The 27,016-nt window shown below is 39.3% G+C and overlaps 2 protein-coding genes across 5 annotated transcripts in view; one reads left to right on the top strand and one right to left on the bottom strand.

Moving 5' to 3' along the window:
• Window positions 1-314: 314 nt before the first annotated feature.
• Window positions 315-20,414, top strand: LOC121314976 (RING finger protein 151-like). 3 transcript variants are annotated; one of them, XM_041248785.1, is made up of 8 exons: window positions 315-420; window positions 7,413-7,528; window positions 8,356-8,581; window positions 8,903-9,042; window positions 13,422-13,584; window positions 18,941-19,061; window positions 19,346-19,596; window positions 20,028-20,414. In XM_041248785.1, the coding sequence occupies exons 3-7, from the start codon at window positions 8,376-8,378 to the stop codon at window positions 19,589-19,591; spliced, it is 876 nt and encodes a 291-aa protein (XP_041104719.1). In that variant the 5' UTR covers window positions 315-420; window positions 7,413-7,528; window positions 8,356-8,375; the 3' UTR covers window positions 19,592-19,596; window positions 20,028-20,414. The 3 variants fall into 3 exon arrangements, with proteins under 3 accessions (XP_041104719.1, XP_041104721.1, XP_041104720.1); XM_041248787.1 differs by lacking the exon at window positions 315-420 and adding an exon at window positions 4,288-4,355; XM_041248786.1 differs by lacking the exon at window positions 315-420 and adding an exon at window positions 6,351-6,564.
• A 1,522-nt stretch (window positions 20,415-21,936) lies between these two features.
• Window positions 21,937-27,016, bottom strand: part of virma (vir like m6A methyltransferase associated) — a 42,268-nt gene continuing 37,188 nt past the window's right edge. For both annotated transcript variants that reach the window (XM_041248782.1, XM_041248783.1), the window contains exons 21-24: window positions 25,537-25,703; window positions 24,458-24,888; window positions 23,772-23,918; window positions 21,937-22,303 (exon numbers count right to left, since the gene is read on the bottom strand). In XM_041248782.1, the coding sequence (XP_041104716.1) occupies window positions 22,131-22,303; window positions 23,772-23,918; window positions 24,458-24,888; window positions 25,537-25,703 (918 nt within the window). In that variant the 3' untranslated portion in view covers window positions 21,937-22,130. The remainder of the gene's footprint in view (window positions 22,304-23,771; window positions 23,919-24,457; window positions 24,889-25,536; window positions 25,704-27,016) is intronic.

The following is a 27,016-nucleotide window of genomic DNA, read 5'->3' as shown; positions in this document are numbered from 1 at the left end:
TGCCGCCGCTGTCAAATCTCAAGTCTCCCGCGTAACCATCATGCTCTCTGCTGGCGATGACAAACGCAATGGTGATTGTTTGTTTTCATTACATTTATCGAATAGCCACACTCATCATGGACAGCATAGGACACTGCGTGATTACAACCTGAGACACTGAGCGGACCACAAATAAACATAAGGTAGAGATAACCTTAACCAGATAATAATAACTACACACACACACACACACACACAAAATACGAATTATACCGACGCTGAATATCGAAAACATACCAGCTCTGCCACACTGTCGTAAATTGGAACGTATTCCAACGTGTATGCAAATCATTTACGACAGTGTGCGGCCGTATCTCCTGCCATTGACAGCATCCACAGCTGATCAAAAACAACACAGCCCGCCTCAAGGAAGAAATACCGGTGAGTCTATTTACATGGCAAAATGCGTTTTAAAATGAGGAGTGTTTGTTTATTTTAACATTGATTTTTGTGTGTGTGCATGTGTATTTACTGTAGCTCAGTGTTGTATATTCCCCCCATCGTCTCTACGGAATAGGAGACTTTTGATCACATTTCATGCATTATGTGTTGTGTGTTTCATGTGTTTCATGGTAACAGTTACATTAACATGTGTCTAGTACTTATTTCGAAATAAACGTGCGTTAATTGTATCCATTAAGAGTATATATATATATATATATAATATATATATATCTATATATTATATATATATATATATATATTGTTATAGCTAAAATAATAATTTCCTTGTCAAATTTTGATTAAAGATGAAAAGATGACTGGTATTTAAGTCAAGGCTAAAATTGGCTACTTGCCCAGCACCTGATACAGTACAACCAGGCAACCAACACATTTCCTCTAAAGGACCTCAATCTAGAGAGCAGCTCTCAACGAATAGAATTCTCATAATGGAGGGATTCTGCTGTTACTGTTTCCATGTTGGACAGCTAAGTAATGGTGGATCTAAATACTGCCACCATGTAGATCAATTGAATAGACCCCGAAGAAATTTTGGTAATTGTGTTTTAGTCAAAAATTACAGACCCAACCAAGAGATTGAGAGCACAAATACTTAAGCCTTTAAACTTGCTGTTAGCAGAGACCTCTGAAGACGAACAGGTCCCACATTATCACACTTCTAGGTTTCTGGACTTCCTAGGTCCTTCTGAAGCAAGTGACCTCAAATATTGTTTGTTACAAATCAACTTGGTGTGAAGTATGTTGGTAATATTACGGTATCTTAGCTAATGCATTCTTCTTATTGTTTAGAATGCCTGCGATGTGATAGGTGTTACAGAAACTTGGTTATCCGAGAGTGATGGAGACCAATATAATATTAGTGGGTATACACTGTATAGGAAAGACAGGCAGGACAGAAGAGGCAGAGGGGTAGCGCTATACATCAGAAATAGGCTTGAAGCCCAGGTGTTAAATCTGGAAGAAAAAAACAACGCAGAATCAATATGGGTCAGAATAATGGACAAAAATTCAAAGGGCATAATAACAGGGGGACGTTATAGACTGCCAAATTCAGGCACCAAGCAAAATAATCTGTGATACAATGACATTAGAAATGCGTGCAGCAAAGGAGAAGCCATACTAATGGGGGATTTCAACTTCCCTCATATAAAATGGGAAAACCTGGTGGGGAGCACAACAGACAAAATAGAAATGGTGGAAATGACAAATGACTGCTCCCTAACACAATTTGTCAAGGCACCAACTAGAGGGGAGGCACCCCTTGATTTAGTCTTTTCAAGTAATGAAGACTGAATAACTAAAAGAGGACCATTGACAAACTCAGACCACAACATGGTCTCATTTGAAGTGCTTTTTAAAACCCAAGTGTAATGACTAAAGCTAAGGTTTACAATTTTAGGAAGGCAAACTATGATGGAATGTAACAGAGACTAATGGAAGTAGATTGGAGTAAAATAGAGAAAACATCCACAGAAAAGGGATGGCTGTTTTTTAAAAATGTAGCACTAGAGGCACAAAACAGCTACATCCCAAAAGCAGATAAATCTAAATCTAAAACAGAATTGCCAAAATGGTTTAATAGATCAATTAAAAAAAAAAAAATTCAGTGAAAAAAGACACTTTACAGAGCGTTTAAAAGGGACCAAAAACAAAGTACACAGAAAGGATAATTGGAACTGCAAACGCAAGTCAAAAAGGAAGTTAGAAAAGCTAAGAGAGAGATAGAAATGAACTTTGCTAAGGGGGCTAAAACCAATTCCAAAAAGTTTTTCCAATATTATAACAGCAAGTGTTAAAACTGTACAATGCATTAGTAAGACCTCATCTAGAATACTGTGTTCACTTCTGGTCACCTTGCTACAAAAAGGATATTGCTGCTGTAGAAAGAGTACAAAGAAGAGAGACCAGAATTATTCCAGGTTTAAAAGGCATGTCATATGCAGGCAGGCTGAAATAATTGAATCTATTCAGTCTTGAACAAAGAGGACTTCTATTTCAAGCATTCAAAATCCTAAAAGCTGTTGACAGTGTCAACCCAAGGGACTTGGGTCCCAAATGGAGATTAGATAAAGGGACATTCAGAACAGAAAATAGGAGGCAATTTTTAGTCAGAGAATCAATGGAATCAGGAACAAGCTCCCCAATATGTTGAAGCTGACACCCTGGGATCCTTCAAGAAGCTGCTTGATGTGATTCTGGGATCAATAAGCTACTAAAAACCAAACAAGCAAGGTGGGCCAAATGGCCTCCTCTTGTTTGTAAACTTTCTTATGTTCTTATGTTCTACATCATTTTCAAAGTGTAGCTGGTACACCAGATTGTAACACTTAACCTTTTCCTCGGTAACTTTCTGCCCCTAGTGGATGTAAGAAATACAGTAAATTCTCGTTAAAACGAACCCAGATAAAACACATTTTCTGTTACTACGAATTGTCTACATGGTCCCGGACACCTAAGCAGCCGCTTATAATTACTTCATAATACCAGTGTATCTGATATTTCCCTTTAAAGCTCTATTCTTAATTCTATGATTACAGGCTACTGCTGATGGCAGTACTATACTGTAATCCCTATTGTGACGACGGCACTATACTGTATTCCCTATTATGATGACAGATCGCACTGATATTTCTGATTACAAATGTGATCTGAGGTAAATGGAATTAACATTTTTTTAAAAACTTAAAAAAAATTATCTGACAGTTTCTTTGAAAGTTCAAGTAGACGATTATCAAATAGGCTTATTTAAAAAAAAAAATAAAAAATGTCCTCTCGATTTACAGTATTATTATCTGGTTATGTACTTTATTCTCTATTTATAATACAAATTCACTTAACACACATTTCCTGTTTATGCTAATTATTCTGGAGCCCGCCCATGGAAGAAAAATTCCAATAGAATAAATTGCCCTGGTTCAAACAGCAGAGTGTAAAGGAATTAGGAAATGTGTTTAAATTGCATCCAGGACCTCTGTACTGTATTTTAGTGATGTTTTGGTTCTACTGATCAGGTGATGCACTGCAAGTTACCATAGACATATTTTCAGATTTTCCGTAGTGCTCATGCATCAATGCCATTTCCGTGAAGCAGTGCAACAAAAAGATGTTATTATCCTTGCAGAAAAAAAAGTGGAGGTGTTGAAATTGGTGCACCACTGTACAAGAAAAAGAAAGAAGTTACTGCAGATTTCAACATTCACCGGGGTACAATAATACAGGCCTATGAACAGCAAACTGTGGATGCAAGTCGTCGGCTGTTCTGGTTTGTTCAGTACACCATGCATTTGTCAATACAAGAGACAGTAACTGTGTCAGTACTAAAAAACACTTGTTAATAGTCTGTTCCTCTCTTCAAAGAAAAGATTGGTAGATAAATGTACAGCAATGGCCAAAAGGTTTGCATCACCTTATATAATTGACACATTTTACTTCATAAAGTCGAATAAAACCTGCTGTATACTGTTACATTAACATATTTAATTACATACCGCTTTGTAGTTTTTCATATACTTAATGAAAAACTGACAAAAATCAAAAAATGTGACATTTCGAAATCTAACATGAAATACTGTAGTACCCAGTGTATCAGTGTTAATTCCTTCAACAAAGCATGTATTGTATAGTGACAAATGTTTTGTGAAATAGGTAGGCTGTTTGATATTGTGAACATTTTGATGCATCTTGAAAGCCATAAAGCTGTATCCCTCAAGACTTATCACTTATCCTGTATTGTTTTTTTTTTTTTTTTTTTTTTAATTTTGACTAAATAACCTCAGCACCTGGCAACGTGGAGGTGAGGCACATGAACGCATGCTGTAGTTCAGTCACATATTGAGGAATCATGAGAATAAAAGGTGATGGGTTTAATTAGATCTGTGCTATGTTACTAATCTACTGTAAGCAGTGGGTTACCTAATTATCTAATTCATTTATTTAAACACATTTTAAAATGTTATCATAAGACTTCGTTACTGTCTGTAGTTTAAATGCCAATAGTAATGCTTTTTATTTGGTTTGATTTCCTAGCTATTCCTTATGAAGTAGGAGATGTTATTATGGTCTGATTATATTGCTGTTTTTTGGGGGGTAAGCTGCATTAAATGCACATTTATATTAGTCCCTGAAGCTTTGTCATACAAAATGAAAAGTGTGATGTTGCGAAATTCACGCTTCAGAAAAAAGTGTATTATGATAAAGGAAGCCTGTTATATTGAGAACTGTGGAAAGATAGGCTTTTCAACACAATCTGCTGATTCTGATTGGACTACTATTACTGGGTCAGGCTGAGCAGCTCATGAAGTTTCCACTTTAGTGCAAGTTGCTTTTAGGGAGCATCTGAAACAGTGTGATTAACAGATAGAGAAAGGACACTTGCCTCTGCAGGTCATGACTTTGTAAGTTTATTGAGCTTATTTTGGAGCAACATTCCCACTAAGCACACTAAATCATTTTAACTATTCCAATACCAGTGCTTTCCTTGTTAATTAAGCACAAAAGACAAAAGCAGTCAATCAGCTTTCTAGCACAAATCCTGCATATTCCATGTAAAGGAACTACTGTAGCTTAATTGCTGAAATGGTGTAATAGCCAAGGCTTAAACGTGTTCTGTCTTATAAGCATAACTCTTATTATGTGGCTGTTAATCTTCTTTTTTTATCACACTGACTCGGTTGATTCCAGTTTTTCCATCCATAACACAATTAGTTCACTTTCTGCAGGGAATCTTTACAAGCATTACAAGCAGGCGTTGTATTGTAGTAGCCCTGTTGAAATGGTAGGAGGCTAATGGTTAATGTATGTGAGATTCAGTATCTCAGACAAGCAGAATCCATATTCATTTCTGTTTTTTTTAAGGGTACAGTCAAAACATCAACATGGAACCTTCACACATCACACATATGATCAGGGTTAGTTTGCTAAAAGGAATGGTTTACTTGTGAGTCATGTTATCTAAACATGTTCCTTTTCACACCATGTGCCAGTGGCACTGGAACAATTTTTAAAGTGGGGGTGCTGAAAGCCATTGAACAAAACTGTAACCCCTGTATATGATGGAAGCCATGCAAAGCCAGAGGGTGCTACCGCACCCCCAGCACCCCTAGTTCCAGCCCCCCTGCCATGGGCTCAATACAATTGAAGTACAGTTGGCGCCGCTTTATTGGTTAGAAGTAAAAATATCCCAAATAAGCAGCTGTCCCAATTAAAGGAGATGCATTTGAGATGACCTTAGGGGCATGAATGAAAAGAAAAAGAATGAAATCACATCACCCTTTGAATACATTTTAAATATATAATTTAAAATACAAGTCAAATTTTTTTTAATTATTTTTTTTAATTCCTAAACAGAATGAATCTGTTTTTTATTTCTACGTGAAATGAAAAATAGTAAAATCACATCTTAGCACCTGCGGTGTTGACACGCCAACTTTCTTTGCAACGACAGCCTGAAAAACCAGAGAAGACTCGCTTCAGCTCCTTCAAGAGTTCAGCGTGGTTTACTTAATTTATGCAAGTCACAGCATAATCACGAACTTACTGCACTGTGCTACTCGAACGAGAACTGCGATCTCTGTTCATCATTTGAAAATACTGTATCCCAATTAAACAAAGTGACATCCCAGTTAAACAACATAAACAGCATTGGGAAGAATTGTCTCCCACAGTTGTAACCCATTGATGCAGTAATCCCGATTTTAAGTACCCTGATTAGGCAGCGCTGACTGTACTGTACATGGTGTGGGATCCATTGGCTGCATGGACGGTTGGGGATCCATTTTTACAGTTTCCTTTTTCAACCGGAATGATTTAATGTTTGCATTTCTTTCTTTTCAAAAGCAAGAATACTGCAGTATGACTGTATTTTAACAAATACCAAACCAAAAAAAGGGATAATGTTGGTAACCATAAACACAAAGTAGTCCCTGGGGGTTGCCATGGTGCAGTGAGGTGAACCTACAGCCAAATAATTTCCCTCTCTAGCCGATGCAGTGCTCACTGTGGCCCCCAGGGAAGAATGGAAAGACCAGGATTGAAACCAGTGTGCCAGTGCTGTTACTACTGTAGGTGAGTGACTGGGAATCCAACATTTATCTTTAAACCAGCTATTTAAAACCAACCAAATTGTCAGTACCTTTTGAGATGACTGTTTGAGACCTAGGTGTAATTAGCTCCAATTGTTTTAGTTATTTTTGTGGTTGACGTGTGTCCACTTCATTCACAAACCCACCACCATTTGTCACTCTGCCGCTCATATTGGCTGAGGAATGGATTGGTGTGGTTACTGACCCATAACAGTACCTGATGCAAGAAGAACTGGTAAACAGTATAGACGGCCAATTTGTATGGGAGCTGTCGCAACAAAGCCAGCACCAAACACCGGACTACACTGCACTACTGTTGTCACTGTTGTTGTATAAATTGGACTGGTGATCATGTATGTGTATAAAGTGAGTGTTATTTGATGTTATTATTTTGGGACTGAAGCCCGTTGGTTTTGACTGGGTTTTACACATTACCGTGTTACACATTATTTAAGCATCAATAAAGCTTTGTTTTACCTTGAACTGTTGTTGGGTTCTTATTCCTGAGCGCTGCAAACCACTTTGCCACAGTATCTCAAGATACTTTCAGTCTAATGAAAACAATTGATATTTAGGGTTAGTTAAATTAATAAAATGTATTGTTGTTAGACTTGAACGTGCTTTCTGCTGACTCCTAATTAAGCTGCTGCTATGTAATACTGCACCGAAAAAGTCAGTCGTGCGAAGGAATTGCTCTCCAGGCTCAGCCCATGTGAACACTGGGTTATTGTTTGCTTTGTTCAACAACTGGCTGCTTAGGCTCTGGGGATCCGTCTCTTAGGAAACACAACAGCTGATACTATTTTTTTGTGTCTTTTTTTTCCCATTCAGGAGCTGGCAGGGTCAGAAGAGAGCCGGTCGTTAACAGTGCAGAGGTGATTCCTCACCTTTTAGAAGTACAAGTTGAAGATTAAAGGAGGATTAAAGTTTACCAGTTCTTGCATCAGGTAAATGTAATAACCCTAATATTTGCATGTGCTTTAAGATTTGCATCTATTGACGAATACAACTGTAGATGAATATGAGTTATTTTGTATTTAACAAGAAAATAGAATAGGTGCAGCTGTTTAGAGTTAAGGGTTAATTAATCGCCATGTCAGTTGTTTTTAATTACAACGAATCCATTTTATTTTTATGTTTCGGCTAACCACTTTATAGCACTGCAGTATTTGAACATAAAGACTTGCTTGATAAGTACTTTCATCAATCAAGTATTTCTGCATTCACTATTCTTGTCAACATCTTAACATAATGAGACGGTTAAGAGTGAGAGGTTTACTCCATGCAAAGAAAGTTCTGAGATCAATCAGCTAACAGGAACTGGAAGAACATAAATGGGCCAAATGTTCTTATAAAACTGAGCAGTTTTGCACAACCCATTGTCTTAGTTAACTTCAGATCGAAAAAGATGGTTTATGGATGTTCAGTCTTGTGAAAAAAACGAAACAAAAAACATCATTGTCATTGCGGAGATCTCAAAAAGAGTCACTCATATTATTTTGTTCTTAATAATAAGCTACAGTAACTGAGATTAGAACTGTTTTTATTAACTTGTAAGACATTTAAAAGTAGTGTTATAATAGCCATGGTTTATTGACATAGAGGTTTGTGCCACAGCTCAGATTCTGACACAATCTTTTGCTGGGGGAAGGGGGACATTATAAATAACATTGTAACTTCCATGTTGAAAAGGCAGTTTTTGTTTATGGTATAACTTATCCAGGTGTTGTATCTCTATATAGAACTGTTCCTGAACATTTTCCTTGGTTGACAGGAGTGCACCAGCCCAAGGCAATGGGATATGATATAGAGCGCTTTGTTGGCTACGTCAATGACGGTCTGCTGTGCTGTATCTGTCGGGATGTGCTGGAGAATCCACTGCAGGCACCCTGCGAACATGCCTACTGCACCTCCTGTATCCATGGGTGGTTGGTTCACCACCACAACTGCCCTGAAGACAGACAGGCCCTTGATTTATCCATGCTGCGACCCTTATTCAGGTAAACCTGAACAGTACAGTGAGTGGTGGTCAGTGTCATAACATCATGAATTACTACTCATAGTAAAATGGGAGTTTCAACAGCTTTTCTTATATATATATATATATATATATATATATATATATATATATATATATATATATATATATATATTAAAAAAAAAAAAAAAAAAAACTGTAATTATATTAAAGAATGCTGTTTGATGAGGAATACTCAACTGTCAAATTATTGTTAGATGGAGATTTTATTTTACAAAGCCTGGGACTACACATTCAGCATTTTCATGCAGTGTCAATACAACTGTGCCTTTAATACACACAGGTACATGCGAAATGACTTGAATCGACTGCAGATCCGATGCCGGAACAGAGAACATGGCTGTGAAATGGTGTGTTCTCTTGAATCCGTGGACAGACATGAGAGAGAGTGTGAATACAGCCGAATTCCCTGCACAAATGCTAGTAAGCAATAACGTAATACAGTACAAATGACATAGTATGCCAGCATACGTTGTGTGTGTGTGAATATGATACTGACAGTGATATGTAACTAAGCAGAACAGGTGAGGTAATAAATACAATCTAGTGTGTTCTTAATGGGCACTCGAGGGACCACCCTGAAGTGGTAGGTATTGAATTTATAAAATTTGTGTTTAGATTTAAATAAACATTGTTAATCTGCTTAGGGATTGAACATAGTGGTTACTATATACTGTTAATAGCCTTGCCAGGTGGTCTTTTATACAGGATTGACTGTTGGTAAAACTCAACAGCCACTAACAGTTAATCTATGATCAACATATTGGGTTATGCTAGCTAAACAACTAAAAAACAGCCCTATGTCACTTTTAGCCTACAACCACTCATATCCAACCATATCCCTCAACTGTAGTAGGTTCTTGGCTGCTGTTTGTCTTGGAGCTGCCTTTTATAACATTTAGTATGAATACAAGTATGCCTGACGAATGTATTCAGCACCGCCCATGTTTGGGTAATTAAAATAGATCCCACTGTTGCTTTCGACAAGCAGAGGTATAAACCCAGGATAACAAAACCTAGCAATCATCTGTATTTTTTAGATTAATAAACAAGGGGTGCTAATGCAGATGTGCTCTGTTGTATTGTAATCATCTAAACAGCAGCAGATCTGAATATTAGCGCATTTAAATTCCCCAGGAGTGAAGAAAAGTATTGCGAAAAGCAGTTTGCAGTGAATCAGACTTACGAGTTTAAGGCCAGCAGTAGCTGTGATATTGAAATTAAATCCAGTGGTATTAAGTATTTTGATCATAGCAGTGTAAGCGTGACTTTTCTGCAGTCATGTGCGTTAATTATCTCCTCACAATAAAAGTTCAACAGAATTATCGAAGGATACTTTTGGAAAAAAACTATCTGCACTATTGTAGTGACTTAGGCTAGTTGTTTACCACTAAATTGTAAAAAAAAACCCCAAAAAACACATAATATTTTTTGTAAACTGTTTCTACTAGGTGGAGTATACATGTGTTACCAATGTGGTATGTATAAAATGGTTGTTGAAAATGCTGGTTATTTTTTTGCATGTTGGATTAAGCAGAACTTTAGCAGTAATGATCCCTAGTCAAAAGGCTTTAATGCATGATTTTCATTATAGTATTTGAGCCAGCTGTTGGCATGTCAATTTGGTATAAAAACTGATATTTTGGGGAATGTGTGTGATGTGCTGTGTGGTTTTTGTGTTCTACTGAATAAAAATAAAGAATATAGGATACAGCTGGAGTTATGTCAGTAAGTTGCTGTTTGAGGGTTTTTTTTCTCTTCCCTTGAGTTTCAGTTAAAAAAAATAAGGCAAAATTAGTCTTGAACTACAGTAGTTTCTGTGTTTGTCTAGGAATTGGATTCTGTGAATACGTTTGCATTTTTTGTGCTGTTTAGACAACCTCTTTGTATTTCTGAAGTCTGTTTCAGTTCTTTCCTGGGTGAGTTTTTGAAGTGCAGTAGTAGCTATAGAAACGTGCAATTATTCAGACTGCATCCAACTGTGCAAGTGTGGGGGTGGTGGTGGGTGGGGGAGGGTTCCCTGGCTTTTTTTTTTTTTTTTATATCCCAGACTCTGCACTTTCAATTTTCACCCTGGCAGGGAAAGTAGTTTTTGCATTTACAATGGCTTTCTGCTAGAAAATGTCACTTATACAGATGATATTCGTGGCCAAATTCACTCATGCTGCATCATGCACTGTCTCACTGGTTCTCAGCTTCTTTAGGGTGTTTTCTAGTTCCCACATATGATTATGTTTTATGCTATGTTTGAAATGTGTGTCTACACTTTTTAAATAACAGGTTTGAATAATGCATGTTTGCATTTTGACAGTTAGGGTTCCCATATATTGATTGGGGAATGAGTGTTATGTAGGGGATACAGGAAGTAAGAATGAGAAAGAATTGTGAGCGAGACTTGTAAGAAAGACTAAGAGCTGCACTATCCCTTTTGCTTCGTACACCTTATACCGTGTGCTCTCCCAGTAAAGCCTTTTGAACCCACTTATTCTGTATCGACAATTAATACACAAGCCTCACACAGTCTTCTCAAAATAATTATTTATCATAAATAAGAACACCTGTTGTTTCAGTTGGGATTGGGAAGTTTAGCATTGGTTGTTTGCAAAGTATTACAGAGAACTGTCTTGTACTGTCTGGTTTGTAGTTTCTGTATTTTATCCCCCCCACCCCCCACTCCTGTCCTGACTAGGGATGAAACGATAAATTTCCATGATACAAATAGTTGAGAGCCCACTCTCTCGATACACAGATTATCACGATAGTAGCCGTTGTTTTTCAATTACTTGTTTTAACTGAATAAAAAGAAAAAAACAACAGGTTATGTCTTTGTTTTCTGTGGGATATGGTCTGAAAGACAAGGAAGCTCCAGACTTTAAAAAAGAGCAAGATCCTAGCAACAATGAAAAAACTTACAAGCACACAAGTGGAAGAAAAATAATCTTAATGACATTGTCCTTATATTACCATCATTAATAAAAATGTCTGTCAGAATGGGACTGCAAGCTTTTTTCCTCCTCCTGCTTTATTTACACATTTTATTTATTTAAATGTACTTAAAAACAGTACATAATTACAAAATATGAAGCATCTGTATTTCTTTCAATACATTTAAAGTACTTGCTTTACACACATACTGCTAACTATATTCAATTGTTTTTTTTTTTTCAAATAGTCTGCAAAATAAATAACTATACTGTACAACCTGTAAGTATGGAATAGAGCAGTATGGGCATGATGTTCTTTATGCATATTCCTTTTTTCATTCCTATTTTGTCGTTATTTCATTTATAATGTAAGAAAACACATTTCAATACCGTTATCAACTTTACCTGAGGTAGCCTGTTTTTCTGGTGGCATAACAGACTATAACATGTACATTTTAATGGACATACTGAAATCATATACTGATAATTGAGGGTGGAACGGAGGACAGTATAGGAAGGGCACCGCACTGGGAAAAAAAGTACTTTATTAAAGTGACCTTGCTTGTTATGGCTGACGTTTTTTAAAGTAAAGTACGGAAGGGCACGCATGTTCCTGGTCTCGTTGTTGTGCTTTTGCCACATTCTGCTGATTGGATGTACATCCTATGGTACTGTATTTCCCGCACTATATATATATATATATATATATATATATATATATATATATATTGTAGTGAAAGTACATACTAGGGCTGTCAGTTAAGCCTCAAAATAGAAATCGATTAATTGGGTACACAAAATCCAATCGTTCTAGTAAATATCGATGATTGCACCATGCATTTTCGGTGCATTCCTCTCCCTGGCAAACCGGCGTAAATAATAATAATAATAATAATAATAATAATAATAATAATAATAATAATAATAATTAAAAATCGATTTACTTACCACAAATTGCATAGCCGCTAGCTGATCCTTACTCCAAAATTGCCTTTAACATCACTCATTTATATATTTTTTAACGTTATTAAATATTGTTAAATATTAATTATATAACAGTTCATTTTGAAACTCCAAAGCAGCGCAGACTATATACAGTATTTTTTTTTTCAATGTGCACAATTTATTTACAGACTGTTGCCAGGAATATAAGTCTGTCCTGCTCTGGATAAAAGGGTGCGCGTTTTTGGTTTTTTTGATTTGTTTTTTGCAGTGAATACACAGAGGGGCGTAATAACAACGAATTTTCAAAACTGATTTGCTGGTAGGGTGGGACCAGTAAATCAGATGCTATTTAACACGAGCAGAAGAGAGCACACCCACTGCTTGTCTGTGGCAGAAATACTGTAAATAGCAAGTCAGGGCATTAGGCGCAGTTTCGTTGACAAACTTAAATAATGTTGTTAACTATGCACGTTACAAAATGTAATTATTGACTCGATTATCCATGTACATAATGAGGAATGGAATTGATCAAAAAATTGATTTTTGATGTAATCGTAGCAGCCCTAGTGCACACCGATGATTGTACCCATATTTGGAGAGAAAAGCATCTTGTTCTGCTTCCAGCCACGTTTAGTGAGTGACTATCGTTTTCTGAGGTTATCGAATAATTAAAAAATGTTCACGATACGATTATCACGAATATTCGCAATCACGATTTATCGTACTATGGAAAAATCGTTTCATCCCCACTCCTGACACTATAGATTGGAAATAGGAACACCCAACAGGGAGTGCTGTTTAGCAATGAATGTACTGGTCTTCTATTTCCTTTGAAATGCTTTCTTATCCCCGAGTGAAACATCCTGCATGTAGTATAGTGATTGAATGGTGGGTATCGCACATATTTATTTTTGTCTCACTGTATATCCACAGGCTGCCCGATGCAGGTTGAGCGACGAAACCTGGAGGCACACCTGGCGGTCTGTGAGTACCGTAGTAGGGAGTGTCTGAATGGTTGTGGCTACACCATTCTCAATGCTGACGACACTCATCACAACTGTGTAGCAGAGCTGAGGACAGAGCTGGAGCTGCTCAGGTATGCAGGGGGGTGATCAGGAAGGGATTTTAATAAAGCACTTGCAGTGTTTCACCTCAGCCCACCGCAGGACGCTTGAAATGCCTCTGACTGAAATGCAGAAGTGCAGAATAGCACCGAGGCACCAACAAAATCAACTCTATATATTGTAAACCTAAAATGTGCATTTTATTTCTGATAATTTATGCTTCCATCTGGGAAGTTGGTGGATTACAGTGAAAGCTGTAGTGCCAATATATTGTAGGAACTCCATGCAGACAGGTCAATGTTCAACAATATGACCGATATGGTAATGCATTCCTGGTGCCACAAGAAGATGAATCAGTACAGTTACAGTGTTCAAGCTATTTTAAATGATCTTTGATATTTTAATTGAAGAGTAAAACAATGTGTTATGGTAATTTCCAAAGTAATGTCCTCTCAAACTCAAAAACACTCACAAGCCAAGACCAATTAGTTACATTGTCAGATATGTCTAAATAGCTGGAAGAAACTTTTCGGATGAACTCACCAAATGTTCTTTGGTGAGGGTGGACTGGGAAGCCAGATGCACCCTGGAACAAAGTCCATAAAGTCGCCTGACCCCTGGTGGAATGGCCGGTGAGCTTCTCTGGTGGGGGCAGATTGGCCAGTTCATATGCAGTCTCTACTGTGCCTGTCAACCACTTAGACAGACGTTGCTTTGACAGAGTCTGTCCCTGGTACTTAGCCCCATAGCAGACAAATAAAAATTTCTGACTGCCTCCAGCTTTTAGTCCTGCCAACATAATATGCTAATGCCCACACTAGAGCTGGAAAGGAGGGTCCTGGAAAGCTTCCAATTCCACCAGCTGGTTAACATGAGAAGTCGAAATGGTCTTCGGCAAAAAGCAGGGTTAGTACAAAGGGTAAATTTAGACAGGCTTTCGATACGGAGAATGCTTGCATTTCACTCACCCGCTTAGTGGAGGTGCTTGCATGCAAGAGAGCCACCTTGAAAGCAGTACATTCATCCTCCAACGAGGAACTATCTTCTTCACTGGCGGCCTATGCCGCAGAGTGCCTTTCAAAAATTGCCCCGTCAGGAAATGATCTCTGGAGATACCCCTTCTCCCTTTATGGAGAACCACAGGGGACAATGTGCCGACTCCTGAGATGCAAAGAGGTCTACCTCTGCTCTCTTCAGTCTCTCCTAAATGAGGCTCACAACTTCAGGATGGAGTCTCCACTCTGCACTGCTGGGGACCCCCCTCAAGAGCAGGTCTGCAGCCCAATTGATCATTCCAGGCAGGTGGACTGCCCAGAGAGGAGGTTCTTGTGTGCCCACAGCAGAAGCTTGTGGGCCACATGGTGGAGACTGGGTGACCTCAAGCCACCATGATGGTTGATGTCAGACACCACAGGCGTGTTGTCCGTATGAACAAGCATGTGTGTGTCCCGAACCTGCTCCAAAAACTTTTGCAAGGATAGGTACACTGTCTGTAGTTCTAAAACACTGATGTAGCGACCCTTCCACAGGGGCTGTTGCACAACCTGTATGCCTCAGCCATTCCATATTCTGCCCCAACCTAAGTTGGGCGCGTCCATAGTGACAACCTCTCGCCTGGTAACGCTGCCCAGGGCTACACTCAGGCATATATGGGCCAGCTTTCTTCACCAAGAGAGTGCCTGTAGACAGTGTCAAGACGCTGTCAACAGGAGGTTGCAAGTCAACATGGGCTGACAAGCCATGAGGTTGAACCAAGCCTGCAGGGGGCATATATTTAGAAGAACCAGTTGAAGTGTATTGGATGCTGCTGCTATCAGGCCCAGAAGCCTCTGAAAAACCACTGCTGAGTTGCTGAAACAGCTCAGGCAGGTGGTTATTCTCCTCGCTCTGTCGTCTGACAGAGTGGCCAACATGAGCCCTGAGTCCAGGTGCACCACTAAATAGGTAACAAATGTAGGTGGTTGCTGGCGATCTCTGTGTGTTTGTGTGTCTGTGCTGGAGACTCTGCGCAAATGAGCCAATCGTCCAAGTAGTTGAGGACTCTGATGCCTCTGAGTCTCAACAGGGCCAGTATAGCCTTCATGCATTTTGTAAAAACGGATGGAGCTAGAGAGAGGCTGAATGGCAGAACAAAGAACTGGTATACTGTTCCCTGAAAGGTACTGTTTTATACGGATGTGAAAATAGGCTTCCTTTAGGTCCACCATGGTTTACCTGTCTGTACATTATTGAGCACCCAGGGGTCTGTAGTGAACTTGTTCCAGTTGTCCAAGTGGCTCCTGGAGAAGGGGTCCTGGACCTGTGGCAGCAAAATCCTAGGGCTGCTGCTTCGCCCGAAGTTCAGCCTGCACCTGTTGCCTAAACACAGGACTCTTGAAAGCAGGCCTACCTCCGCAAAAAGTGGTTGCACGCTGTTTCTGGGCAGGCCCACCAGAAGTGGAAGCAACCTGTGAAACTGTGGCTTAGGGTGCCACTGTGCTGCAGGCCTACGTGGTGGAGGCGGGCGTTTAGGGAGAAGAAGCACCAGTTCTTTGGTGGACTCCTGTGCACGATGGAATTGCTGCAGCATCTCGTCCCGTCGGGATGAACGTGTGAGTGGGGTGACTGGAGCATCCAGCAGTGCAGTCTTGTCCCCATCAAGCACATGTGCCTTCCTCTTCCATTTTGTAGGGGGAGAAGGCGAGAGAGAACTGGGGGAGGAAGATGAGGAGTAAGACAAAGAGTATGGCTTCTCGACTGGACTCCTTACAATGTGACACCTACCCTTCCTTAACACAGAACCCTGGGAGATGGGTCCAGTCTCACTGACAGAGCGTGGCGATGCCGAACACTGAGCGTGCCTGAGACAGCATTCCCTGGAATGATGGGCCACCTAACTCTCAAGCATACACTTGGTGAAGGGGGTACAAAAAATCACACAAAGTGCGATTAGCCATGGCCTCTTGAGCATGCTAAAGATCCAGACAGACAATGCATTTATCATGTCCGTCCTCTGAAGGCAACTTGGACTTGCATGAAACCCAGGCATGGCACAGCAGGGCTCTCTACTATGTAGCAGTGCACAAAGTGATAACACAGTAAACAATAAGGACAGTGTCAGTACAGACAGCAGACACTGTTAATGCGCCCAGTATATATATATATATATATATATATATATATATATATATATATATATATATATATATATATATATATATACCCTCCAAACTGTTAATTGCAATAAAACTTGATCAAAAGAATTATATTTTATTTAAACACGTTTTGCTGACAGTGTTACATTGTCAGGGTCAAAAACGCATGACGTACGCCAAAACGTGAATATTCCCAAAATTAACACCATTTACATATAACTGTACATGTAGCATGCCGCGATGTGGCTATAAAAGTGGAGGGTTCTCAGCTTGCATGGCTTATTGGTGTTCACTGTAGACACATTTGAAGTTATGCCTAGACTTACCGAGGATCAACGGACTCTACAACGTTTGCAGAACCAGGAGTGCGTAGAACTATATCCAGACTGTCAGAAACCGCCTACGGGAGGCAGGTATCCATCCAAGCAAGAAGGCCGGTTAGAGGAGTGGCCCATAAAAAGATGGAGAAACATGGTGTTCGGTGATGAATACAGATTACTGCATTGACATGCAGATGGAAGAGCCCAGGTATTCAGGTGACGTCATGAATATTTTGCGGCCAACTTGTGCGACAGGTTGACAGATTTGGTGGTGGGAGTGTCATGGTGTGGGTGGCAATCTCAGACAGTGGCAGAACCAACTTTGTTCATGTTCAAGGCAACCTGACAGCTCAGCGCTCTTGTCATGAGATGATACAGTCTCATGTTATCCCATTCATTAACCATCACAACATAATTTTCCAGCATGACAATACACGACTGCACACAGCCCTGGCCACCACAGCTTTCCTCACTCAGAACAGTGTTCAAGCACTTCCCTGGCCGTCTCGATCACCAGATCTGAACCCCATTCAGCATTTGTGGGACAAGCTTGATTGACATGTGCGACAACGTCACCCTGACAGACGTTACAAGGACTTTACCAAGCACTTGAGTGAGAGTGGGTTGCCATTCCCCGGCATATTATCCAGGCTCGGATTTGATCCACGTGCAGCAGATGTCAGGCCGTCGTCGATGCCAATGGCAGGCATACCAGTTACTGATTTCTATTCACCTTGAACTTTTTTTGATATTTGACAGTTGTTTTATTGAGAGTTTAAGGTTATTTGGAACTGTCTATCTTACTATGCAAACTGCCATACTAATGCTATAAAAATGACATTCAAAACTCCTTTGTGCTGCTTTTTTTTGAAGAGTGTGTGTGTGTATGTGTCATATATATATATATATATTTTAGTGCACACAGCAGATAGCCAATACTCAGTATTGAACGGTAACCTCAGTCCCGGTGTTAGTACCAGGACTGGCAGCGACAGTGTCACAGTTACTGTTAATGGTGTGCTAACAGGGAACACAAACCGACTTCCTAAGGTCCCTGGAAGGACGACACTTGAGCTACTGGCTTCTTTAGTTACACAAAAGCATGTATGCCAGTATTTCAAAACAGTAGTTTAGATTAAAATAATAACCACTGGTAGATGCAGCTTTAGGACAGCTTTGAATGCAGCACTTAGGTGTTGAGCAGTTTGATCTGACTTTCTGCAAGAGATACTTAAAGTACTGAATCCCTTTAAAAAATAAAGACATCCTGGGCTCTCGAGTGGCGCATTCTGTAAAGGTGCTCCGCGTGGAATGCAGGATGCGCACTATAGCCTGGACATAGCCGGTTCGAGTCCAGGCTGTTCCACTGCCGACTGTGGACAGGAGCTCACAGGGGACGACGCACAATTGGCCGAGCGCCGCCGGCCAGGGTGTCCTCGGCTCACCGTGCACCATGACCCCTGTAGTCTGGCAGGTCGCTTGCAGGCTTGCCGTAAGCTGCGTTGTCCTCCAACACTGTAGCTCTGAGGTGGCTGCATGGTGGGTCTGCAGTGTGAAAAGAAGCGGTCGGCTGACAGCTTCGGGGGAGGGCGTATGTCCCGTCCCGTCCCCCCGTCCCCCCGTCCCCCAAGTCAGCGCGGGGGTGGTAGCGATGAGCAGAGCCTAAAAATTATTGGCTATTCTAAAATGAGTGAAAATGATTTAAATATAAAAATAAAATTGGCAGCTACTAAATTTAAAATAAAATAAATAATAATAAAAAAATAGACATCCTACAGCAGTTAAGTAAAAAGCCTTCACCTGTAAGCCTGTATGTTTGCAGAAGAATTTCTGTGTTTTAATGAAACATGCTCAGTATTAGTAACTGGCTTTTAAGTGTTAACCAAGGTCTAATTTCCTATCAGTTGGTATAACAATGGCAATCAAACTTTCAGGTCTGAGATGATATGTAAAGTTGAAGAAGTAAGGCATGAAATGGAATCCCGACTGGACTCGCAGAGACGACACATGGTGCAGAAGGAAAGCCTGCTTAAAAATGAAATTGAGGAACTGAAGGTAAGCAAAAACTGACCTGCTCACTTTATGTTCCTGTATTACATTTTATAGCCGTGTATCAGGCTTTTGATAAAGCACATTTTAAGTAAATATCCACTCAAGATTAAATCTCATGGGTTTTTTTTGTGTGTGTGTGTGAACCGGACATCTGTTTTAAGAGGTGTGTTCAATAAAAATCACTGATAATTTAAACAAAAAAAAAAAATGTGTGTAAGTATAAAGTACCTGCCTCTCCCATGTCTTATCAAGCGCGATTCTAAATCAGTGTTGGTTTTGTGATACAGAGCCAGATGTCGCGGGTGATGTCAGACGTGCGCACTCTGCTGGCGGCGGAGCGGTTGCACAGGCAGGATCTTGAGCAGGCTGACCTGGAGAAGAGGGAGCTCCTGGAGTTGCTCAAGAGCCTACAGCGAGATGCCCGTGCTGGCAGCAACATTGCTGAGGGGGGTGTCCGCAAAACCAGCGGCTCCCGAACCCTCGCCCGCCTTGACAGCATCAAGAGGAAACCCAGAGAGGTCACCGTCATCTAAGCCTGGTAAAAGAAAAATCATTTGAAGACTCTTTACATCCTGTATAGTACCTGAAACAAGGGTATGGTAAAGTAATAGAAGGGACATCATGTGTTTGTAGGTTCCTGTGGAAATTAACATTCTTGTGGGAATTTTGCAAATAACTGACAGCTAATAACAGACTTAATGTGAAAATAACCTTAGACTGTTTTACATCATCTACTGTACCTGTTCACATATTTTTCACTACCTTGACTGTCTGTACACTACAAAAAAAAAAGGTAGTACTACAAGTATACAGGCATTACAGGTTCCTGTCAGCTTTATTTGAATCCTTGTATTTTTTCAATGTATACATTTGACCTAAATCTGTGTTTTTGGCAAGATGAAATATTAGTTACTGCTTACTAAGACTATGACATAGTAACACTGTTTTCTTACTGCATTTCCCATGCAGTATTTCAGGGGCCTTTACCGAGACGATTGGATTACAGCTGGCCCATCGCATAATTAAGAACAAAGAAAGTGGTGCTGGGAGGATACACAATGATTTAGACAACATGCTGTCTATGCAATTATACAGATCAGGTCCTCAAATCAACTCTGCAAACTGCCATTCAACAATTGAAGAACTGTTATAGCATTAAGTAAGTGATAGCACTGCCACTGAGGACTAATGTAGAAGTAGATGGAACATATTTTTTGCTATTATTTTAGGTCACTGAAGTTCTTGTAATTTATCAATTTTTTCTGAGTTTTATTACCTTTGAAGTTTGTCAATTGTGTAGTTTTTTTTTTTTTTTTTTTTGCATATAACTAATAGTATATAATGTTTCATTACTTTTTTTTCTACACCAAATGACTACGCAATATATATATATATATATATATATATATATATATATATATATATATATATATATATAGTTTAAGTATAAACTATGTGATTCCCATACAATTTAATTAGTTGTTTTTTTCTTCTGTTAGGTAAAGAATGCAGCCAAACAGTGTCTTGGTGCTTTGTTTTAAAATTTTGGAAAGTTTCTTCCATCGCGGTCATAATTTGGTAAACGTTTATCTTTCTGAATACACAGTACATGTCTTTTAGATTTTTGTTTTATGTAATAATGTTGTACTGTATTACTGCCAGTAAGAATTTTGTACATAAGTGAATGATGGATCAAGTTATTTTCATATCAAGCAGTTCATCACCTCTAAGAATATTCCACAAAAAAGTACTGCATAAACTGACAGTAGTTCTTTCAGTGTTATCATGCCAGAACCATTGCTTTTCACATTTGAGATACTTTGAGAGCACTGTATGTTTTTTCACAAATAAAATGTTGTACAAATGGTCAAAAATAAACGCGAACTTTTTTGTACCAAAGTCGCATTAAAGAAATTAGGAAAGTACAATAATACAGAGCCTCCTCATCTTGAGATTTCCCATAGTTAAATCTAACGAAAAAATGGACTGGGACACTTTTGTTTTGTTTTAAAGAATTACCTGTTTGTATAGTGGATTTAATTTCCTGAGAGTCTCTGTATGCACAATCAATTACTGTGTGCAGTGCCACAGGAAGAGATGTAATAATTTAGTAGAAACAATACTGTTTACAGTACATTATGAAAAGCAGCACTTCTGATCTAGTGGATCCCTTATTATCAATTGACTATTTTGTAAATTATTTAATCGCAGAAAACCACTTGTCAACCAGTGGTTTCTACAGATGTGCATCCTCCCCCCTTTTCTGTAACACTACAAAAGACGCCAGTAAACATGTTTGCAAGCCTATAGCCACCAGTTTTTAGGGATGCCCAGCCCCCAGAAATTCCGTTTACATAACTGAAGTTCACAAACTGAAGTTCAATTTTCCAAACACTTGTTACTAAACAGCCCACTGATATTTTGTCCTATTACATTACATTTTATGTCCTCAAATTACCCTCGAATTCTGTATGTTACAGTAGGAACACAGAGTCTAGAGTGTATTACACTCCTGCAACCGAAAATGCAATAAATCTCAGATTCTTACAGGAAAGTACTTTATTATATATTTAAAGGTATATAGTAAGGTTATACTGTAATAATCTTTCTTGACTGGAAATTTCATGTTAACAATTTTATAGAAATAAAATTGATTAAATGAAAAAATTGGTCCCGATAAGTTTGGTTCTAAAATGTTTTAACCTGTATTGTAATTTAAGCATAACACTGGATTGCCACCCCTGCTTTCGATGGCACACTGAAAGTTTAATAGCCCTACAAACAGAAAAGGATGACATCTTGTTACATAATTATTTTTATTGAAATTCCAACACAGCTGTAAGAAAAAAGAAAAAAAAAAAAACACCTTACTTATTCATCAAACAAAACAAACAAAGTCTTTATTGTCTCAAGACAATACAATAAAATCCACATTGGTCCTTCAGTGCCTTAAATCCTCACAGGACATCTGGCAGTTTCTTACAAGGATGAAACATTTCACATGTCTACAGTTCTTTCCATTGCATTTTCTTGCTGGTGACAATTTTGAAAAAAGGTGCAAAAACGGCAGGTTTATCTGGTAAAGGAGCGGACGTGTCTTCCTCGGCCACCACTGCTGCTACCACTGCCGCCTCCACCACCGAACTTCCCTCTGGAACCACTGCCTCCCCCCCCTCCACTGGCCCACGAGGGGCCCACTCCCCGACCACGAGGGGCACGGTCCCGAGGAGCTAGCCGGTAACCACCTGCAAGGACATAGCACACCCCTGAGCATCATACACCAGCACACAGGGGACAGAGCACACCCCTGAACATTATACACCAGCACACAGGGACAGAGAACATGCCTGAGCATCATACACAAGGAGACAGCACACCCCTGAGCACCATACACCAGCACACAGGACAGAGCACACCCCTGAGCATCATACACCAGCACACGGGGACACAGCACACCCCTGAGCATCATACACCAGCACACAGTGGACACAGCACACCCCTGAGCATCATACACAAGCACACACGACACAGCACACCCCTGAGCATCATACACCATCACAAAGGACACAGAGCACACCCCTGAGCATCATACACCAGCACACAGGACAAAGCACACCCCTGAGCATCATACACCAGCACATAGGGGACACAGCACACCCCTGAGCATCACACACCAGCACACAGGGGACAGAGCACACCCCTGAGCATCACACACGGGACTGCAGACTGCAGCACTGTACACATGTCCAGCAAAGATAATTCCACTCGAAACTGACAGACACATAGAAGCATTCACTTATTTATTCTATGTCTATTAATATGTTTTTTTTGTATTTCAGTATTTATTATTTAGTATTCATAACATATAAGGTTAAGTTAATCTAGAGTAATCTGTCTAAATTTAGTTGATGCTGAAATAAATAAATAGGAGATTTCAGCCAGAACATTTTTCCCTACGTTTGTGTAAACTAGTTTTAGACAGGCGAGGGTGCAGGAAAATCAGAACAAAATAACTTCATGACATTACTTTGCAAGCATTGTTCTCTATGGTTTGAAACACATCTAGTAAATATCTATCTGACCCAAATATTTTAAGCAGTAAAAAAAGTTATATAAAAACAACAACTTTAAAACAAGGTAAAACAGAATTGCAAAGCCCAATTTTGCTCAATTTATAATGTATATAGGCCTAGTTCTAAATGAACTCTTCTGTATTAAGACAGACACTATGCACATATTTTACCTTCACAAGTAATGAAAGGCCTAGACTTTTGACTTCCAATTGTCTTGACCTTTCCAAGTAGTTTATTCTACAAAAGCAACTTCCCTCCCCTTTTTTCTTTTTATGTCCAGTTTTGATGTGAAAACACCTTAATGCTTTAAACCATAAATATAAACATTTTAGCCTCCCCAAAGGTCTTAAGAACATGCCTGTCTTCGACACTGTGGTACGAGGGCATTCCTCCCCCTAACTTCTGTGCAAGCAACATCACTAACTCCCCTGAAACAATATATCTCCTTTTCCTTTTTCTAAACCTTTTTCACAAAATTTGTTTGTGGTCAACAAACCAATTGGAAAATACATTAAAATGACTCCAAACTGAGGTGAGTGATATGTACATTAGAGGGTTAATGTGATACTAAAAGTTTCCAATAAATTTGAAGTGAGGTAATAATAATGATGGTATTCGTATAAGCAGGAAACATGCTAACCTGCAGCAGGCTGTCTGGATTGGGGAGGTCCTCGGTTGAAATTGCTCTGCCCACCTCTAACTTCGTTGTATGTTCCTCGATGCGTGCCAGGTGTACCCTGCGGACTCCAAGCAGACCCACGGCCACCTTCTCTACGATTGTAATTTCCTGTAACACACAGCGTTGTATAAATCACCAAATGCATAACCATGGAGCCACTGTATTAACATTGATTCTGCACAGCAGTAAATACACAAGTCACTTCATCTAGCTCTAGCATAGAATACGTGGATGTGGCACAGTTCTGTATTAACAACCCAGTTACCAAACACTAGGTCTGCAGCCTCACAACTGAACCTGAAAATATGACATTGAATATATAAGAAAGTATTTCTCTGTAACAGTATATCTATCTAGGAGGTTGGACTTAACTTTTTCACTGCAACACTGCGGGTGCACTTGTTTGTCAGCAAGTATGAAAAGCTTCAAATACCTAAGCACTGGTTGGTGAATCCAGCGAATATTGCTAAACCAGAAGGTGACACCGACGGTTCAGCGGCTATACCATATATTTTAAACTCAGACTCTCAATGAGTGCACCAAATTATCAAAGTAGTAAGACCTAAGAACGAACTTCACATATCAGATACATATATTCCATTCAGTTATTAGCAGGGTCTAAACATAAAATTGACTATTTTGCTTACTCCTTAGAAGTGCAAGTGCAGCTCCATGTGTCACTGGCAGGGGGTGCTGTGCGATAGCTGTTTCCCACGGTCTGCACAAGTCCCTGGAAGTACACAAACCTTTTGGAACTGGGGGTGAGAAAAATCGGGTCTGACTGTGGAAAACCCCCCGACCACCTCTGTTCCCAGAGAACAGACCTCGAGACAAAGCTTTTAGAGAGCCTTTGGCAGTCCTTTTTGGTAGAAGCAAGCCAGTAGGAGGACCAATATCTTTTATTTCTGCTGCAACAAAATCGTCCACGTGCATGGACGGTGGTCGGCTAGTGTTCTGTTTTCTTTGTCGGAAAATATCGTGAGGTCTGCAGAGCTGTCCGAATGCTCCCCTGCCCCGCCCTCTAGGAAGAGCCATAATATGGGCTCTTTTGGCAGGTTCTATGTAGTCCAACTTCCCACTGGATAAAACAATACAAATAAGAGACATATTAGAAGAGAACTTATGTTTGTAGGATCAGTATTTTTGTGGGGACATGGGGTGAAAAAAAGATGAAGTCGCTGTTAATCTAAAGAATCATTAAAATAAAACAAATGGAAACCCTAAAACACATCAAAATGGATGTGTGGAATGCAAATCTCTCGCAACATTCTAAACTGGTTCTTTGTTTGATGGGTTTATTCTTCCCAAAAGGACACCTTACACAAAACTATCACAGAAAACTGTTTATTGAACTGCAGATATTAGAAGCTGAAATAGCAGCTGTGGTGGAGTTACAGGGATGCTTAAATCATCTGAAAGGTTTTAAGCAAATGTCTTGCCATTTTAGATTCATAAAAATACTGTCCAACCATTCTAAAACAGGCATACTGTAGTTATGTTTAAAGATCAAGCAGGTGGTTAAATTTCTCCTGATGACCTATGTGCAAGTGCCGCAGGATTCCCCAGAATGCACACACCCATTGTAATGATCAGCTCTCTAACAATAATGGGTGGATTGTTCACACACAAATACATTTTTACCTGGAAAACACTTTCCTCAAAAACGTTGCACTACTTAAGTTCGTTAAAGTATAAAGTTTCATCAAGTTGTTGTCATGCCATATACCTCGATGTGATGAATGTTTCATGCTTATGTTTTCCCAGTTTGAAACCCTTGGCTGCCTTTGACCTTCCAGGAGAAGAAGGTTCCATCAGGAAAGACCTCTCCAGCTCTGCCTTCAGGTCAAAATCAGTGCAGCATCTCTGCGACAACTCCACCAAATCAACTTTCACCTGAGATCAAACGATACTGATTAAGCATTTTGAAAACAGTGTGTTCTATTTCATATCTTACTTTAAGCATTAAACATAACTTGTTCTGCAAAACACATCAACATGATTGTTACCAAATTTCTGAGATCTGGATTTGCACCTATCTTGGACTACCTAATGTTACCTTACATAAGGTAGTCCAAGATTATTGTTATTCAGAGCCTGATTTTTAGCAAGTTCTGTATTTCTTCAATTTACCTTTGCTAAGCAGCAACCCCAGCAAGTTTATGAACATATGTCATGACTCTTTGGGAAACAGGAAAACACCTTCTTCAAAGTGCCCCTGGTACAGTTTTCAAACCGTGTCTATGTTTGTATACCAGTTTCAAGCACTGTATGAGATAGGAGACCGAGACCAAGGGTGGGGGAGTGGGAGGTAAAATCTGGTGGGGACCGGGGGCCGTATTCTTGAAAGTCTTTTTTGGACAAAATAAAGAAAACAGTTAAGATCTTTTTTTTACAATCTTCCTAATTTTTTTCTTAAGAACATCTTAAACATTGTCTTAAAGAAAATCCTGAGTAATACTAGCCTATGGCTGGTAAACTGTTTCAAATACATGTATTGTAATTTAGCTAAATGCATTACACTTTACATTAAATGTATTTATTAATTTATTTATACCCATATACGTATTTTATAGTGTATTACTAAAATAAATAAAACAAGAAATATTAACATCAATGCAGGATTCTGTTAGTTTCTTTGAGCAATTTATATTGACCATCTTATGCGTTCGGGCAAATCCAAAACAGAAATAAAACAATAAAATGACTATTTCAATAATTGTCAGTGACAGGCTTTTGTAACTAAGCGGGGATGCTGTGATTAGTGTTTTTGTCACTCAACTTCATAGAAATACAACTGTAAAAAAATATATATATTGTGGCCCACTCCCAGCAGCAGCATGGAGCTCTATTTCTTAACTGACCGAAAATTGTGCTTCTAACTGGGTAATCTGTTCTCTGATCTGTCCTTAGGAATACTGCTTCCGAAAACTGAGATAACCCCTGTGACTAGATTGTAGTTGGGCAAATAGATCACGGTCTTCTTATGGGTAAAAACACCCTAAAGACCGAAAACCTTTTAAATTCAGATGTATAATGACAATTGAGGCTTAGGCTGTAGTATAAGCAGTTTAATAAGTTCCACCCTCCTCTTGGCACCAACCATCGTCTGCTGTTTTATCAGGGACATGCAATGCCTACCTACAAAAATAAGTAACATTATATTTTAACTGCCTGTAAAAACAAAGGGTAACTTGTAAGTTGTGATT

The sequence above is a fragment of the Polyodon spathula genome, chromosome 4 (assembly GCF_017654505.1).
Source record: "Polyodon spathula isolate WHYD16114869_AA chromosome 4, ASM1765450v1, whole genome shotgun sequence".
NCBI lineage: Eukaryota > Metazoa > Chordata > Actinopteri > Acipenseriformes > Polyodontidae > Polyodon > Polyodon spathula.
The sequence above is the reverse complement of the archived record's forward strand: the minus strand, read 5'-3'. Positions and strand labels throughout refer to the sequence as shown.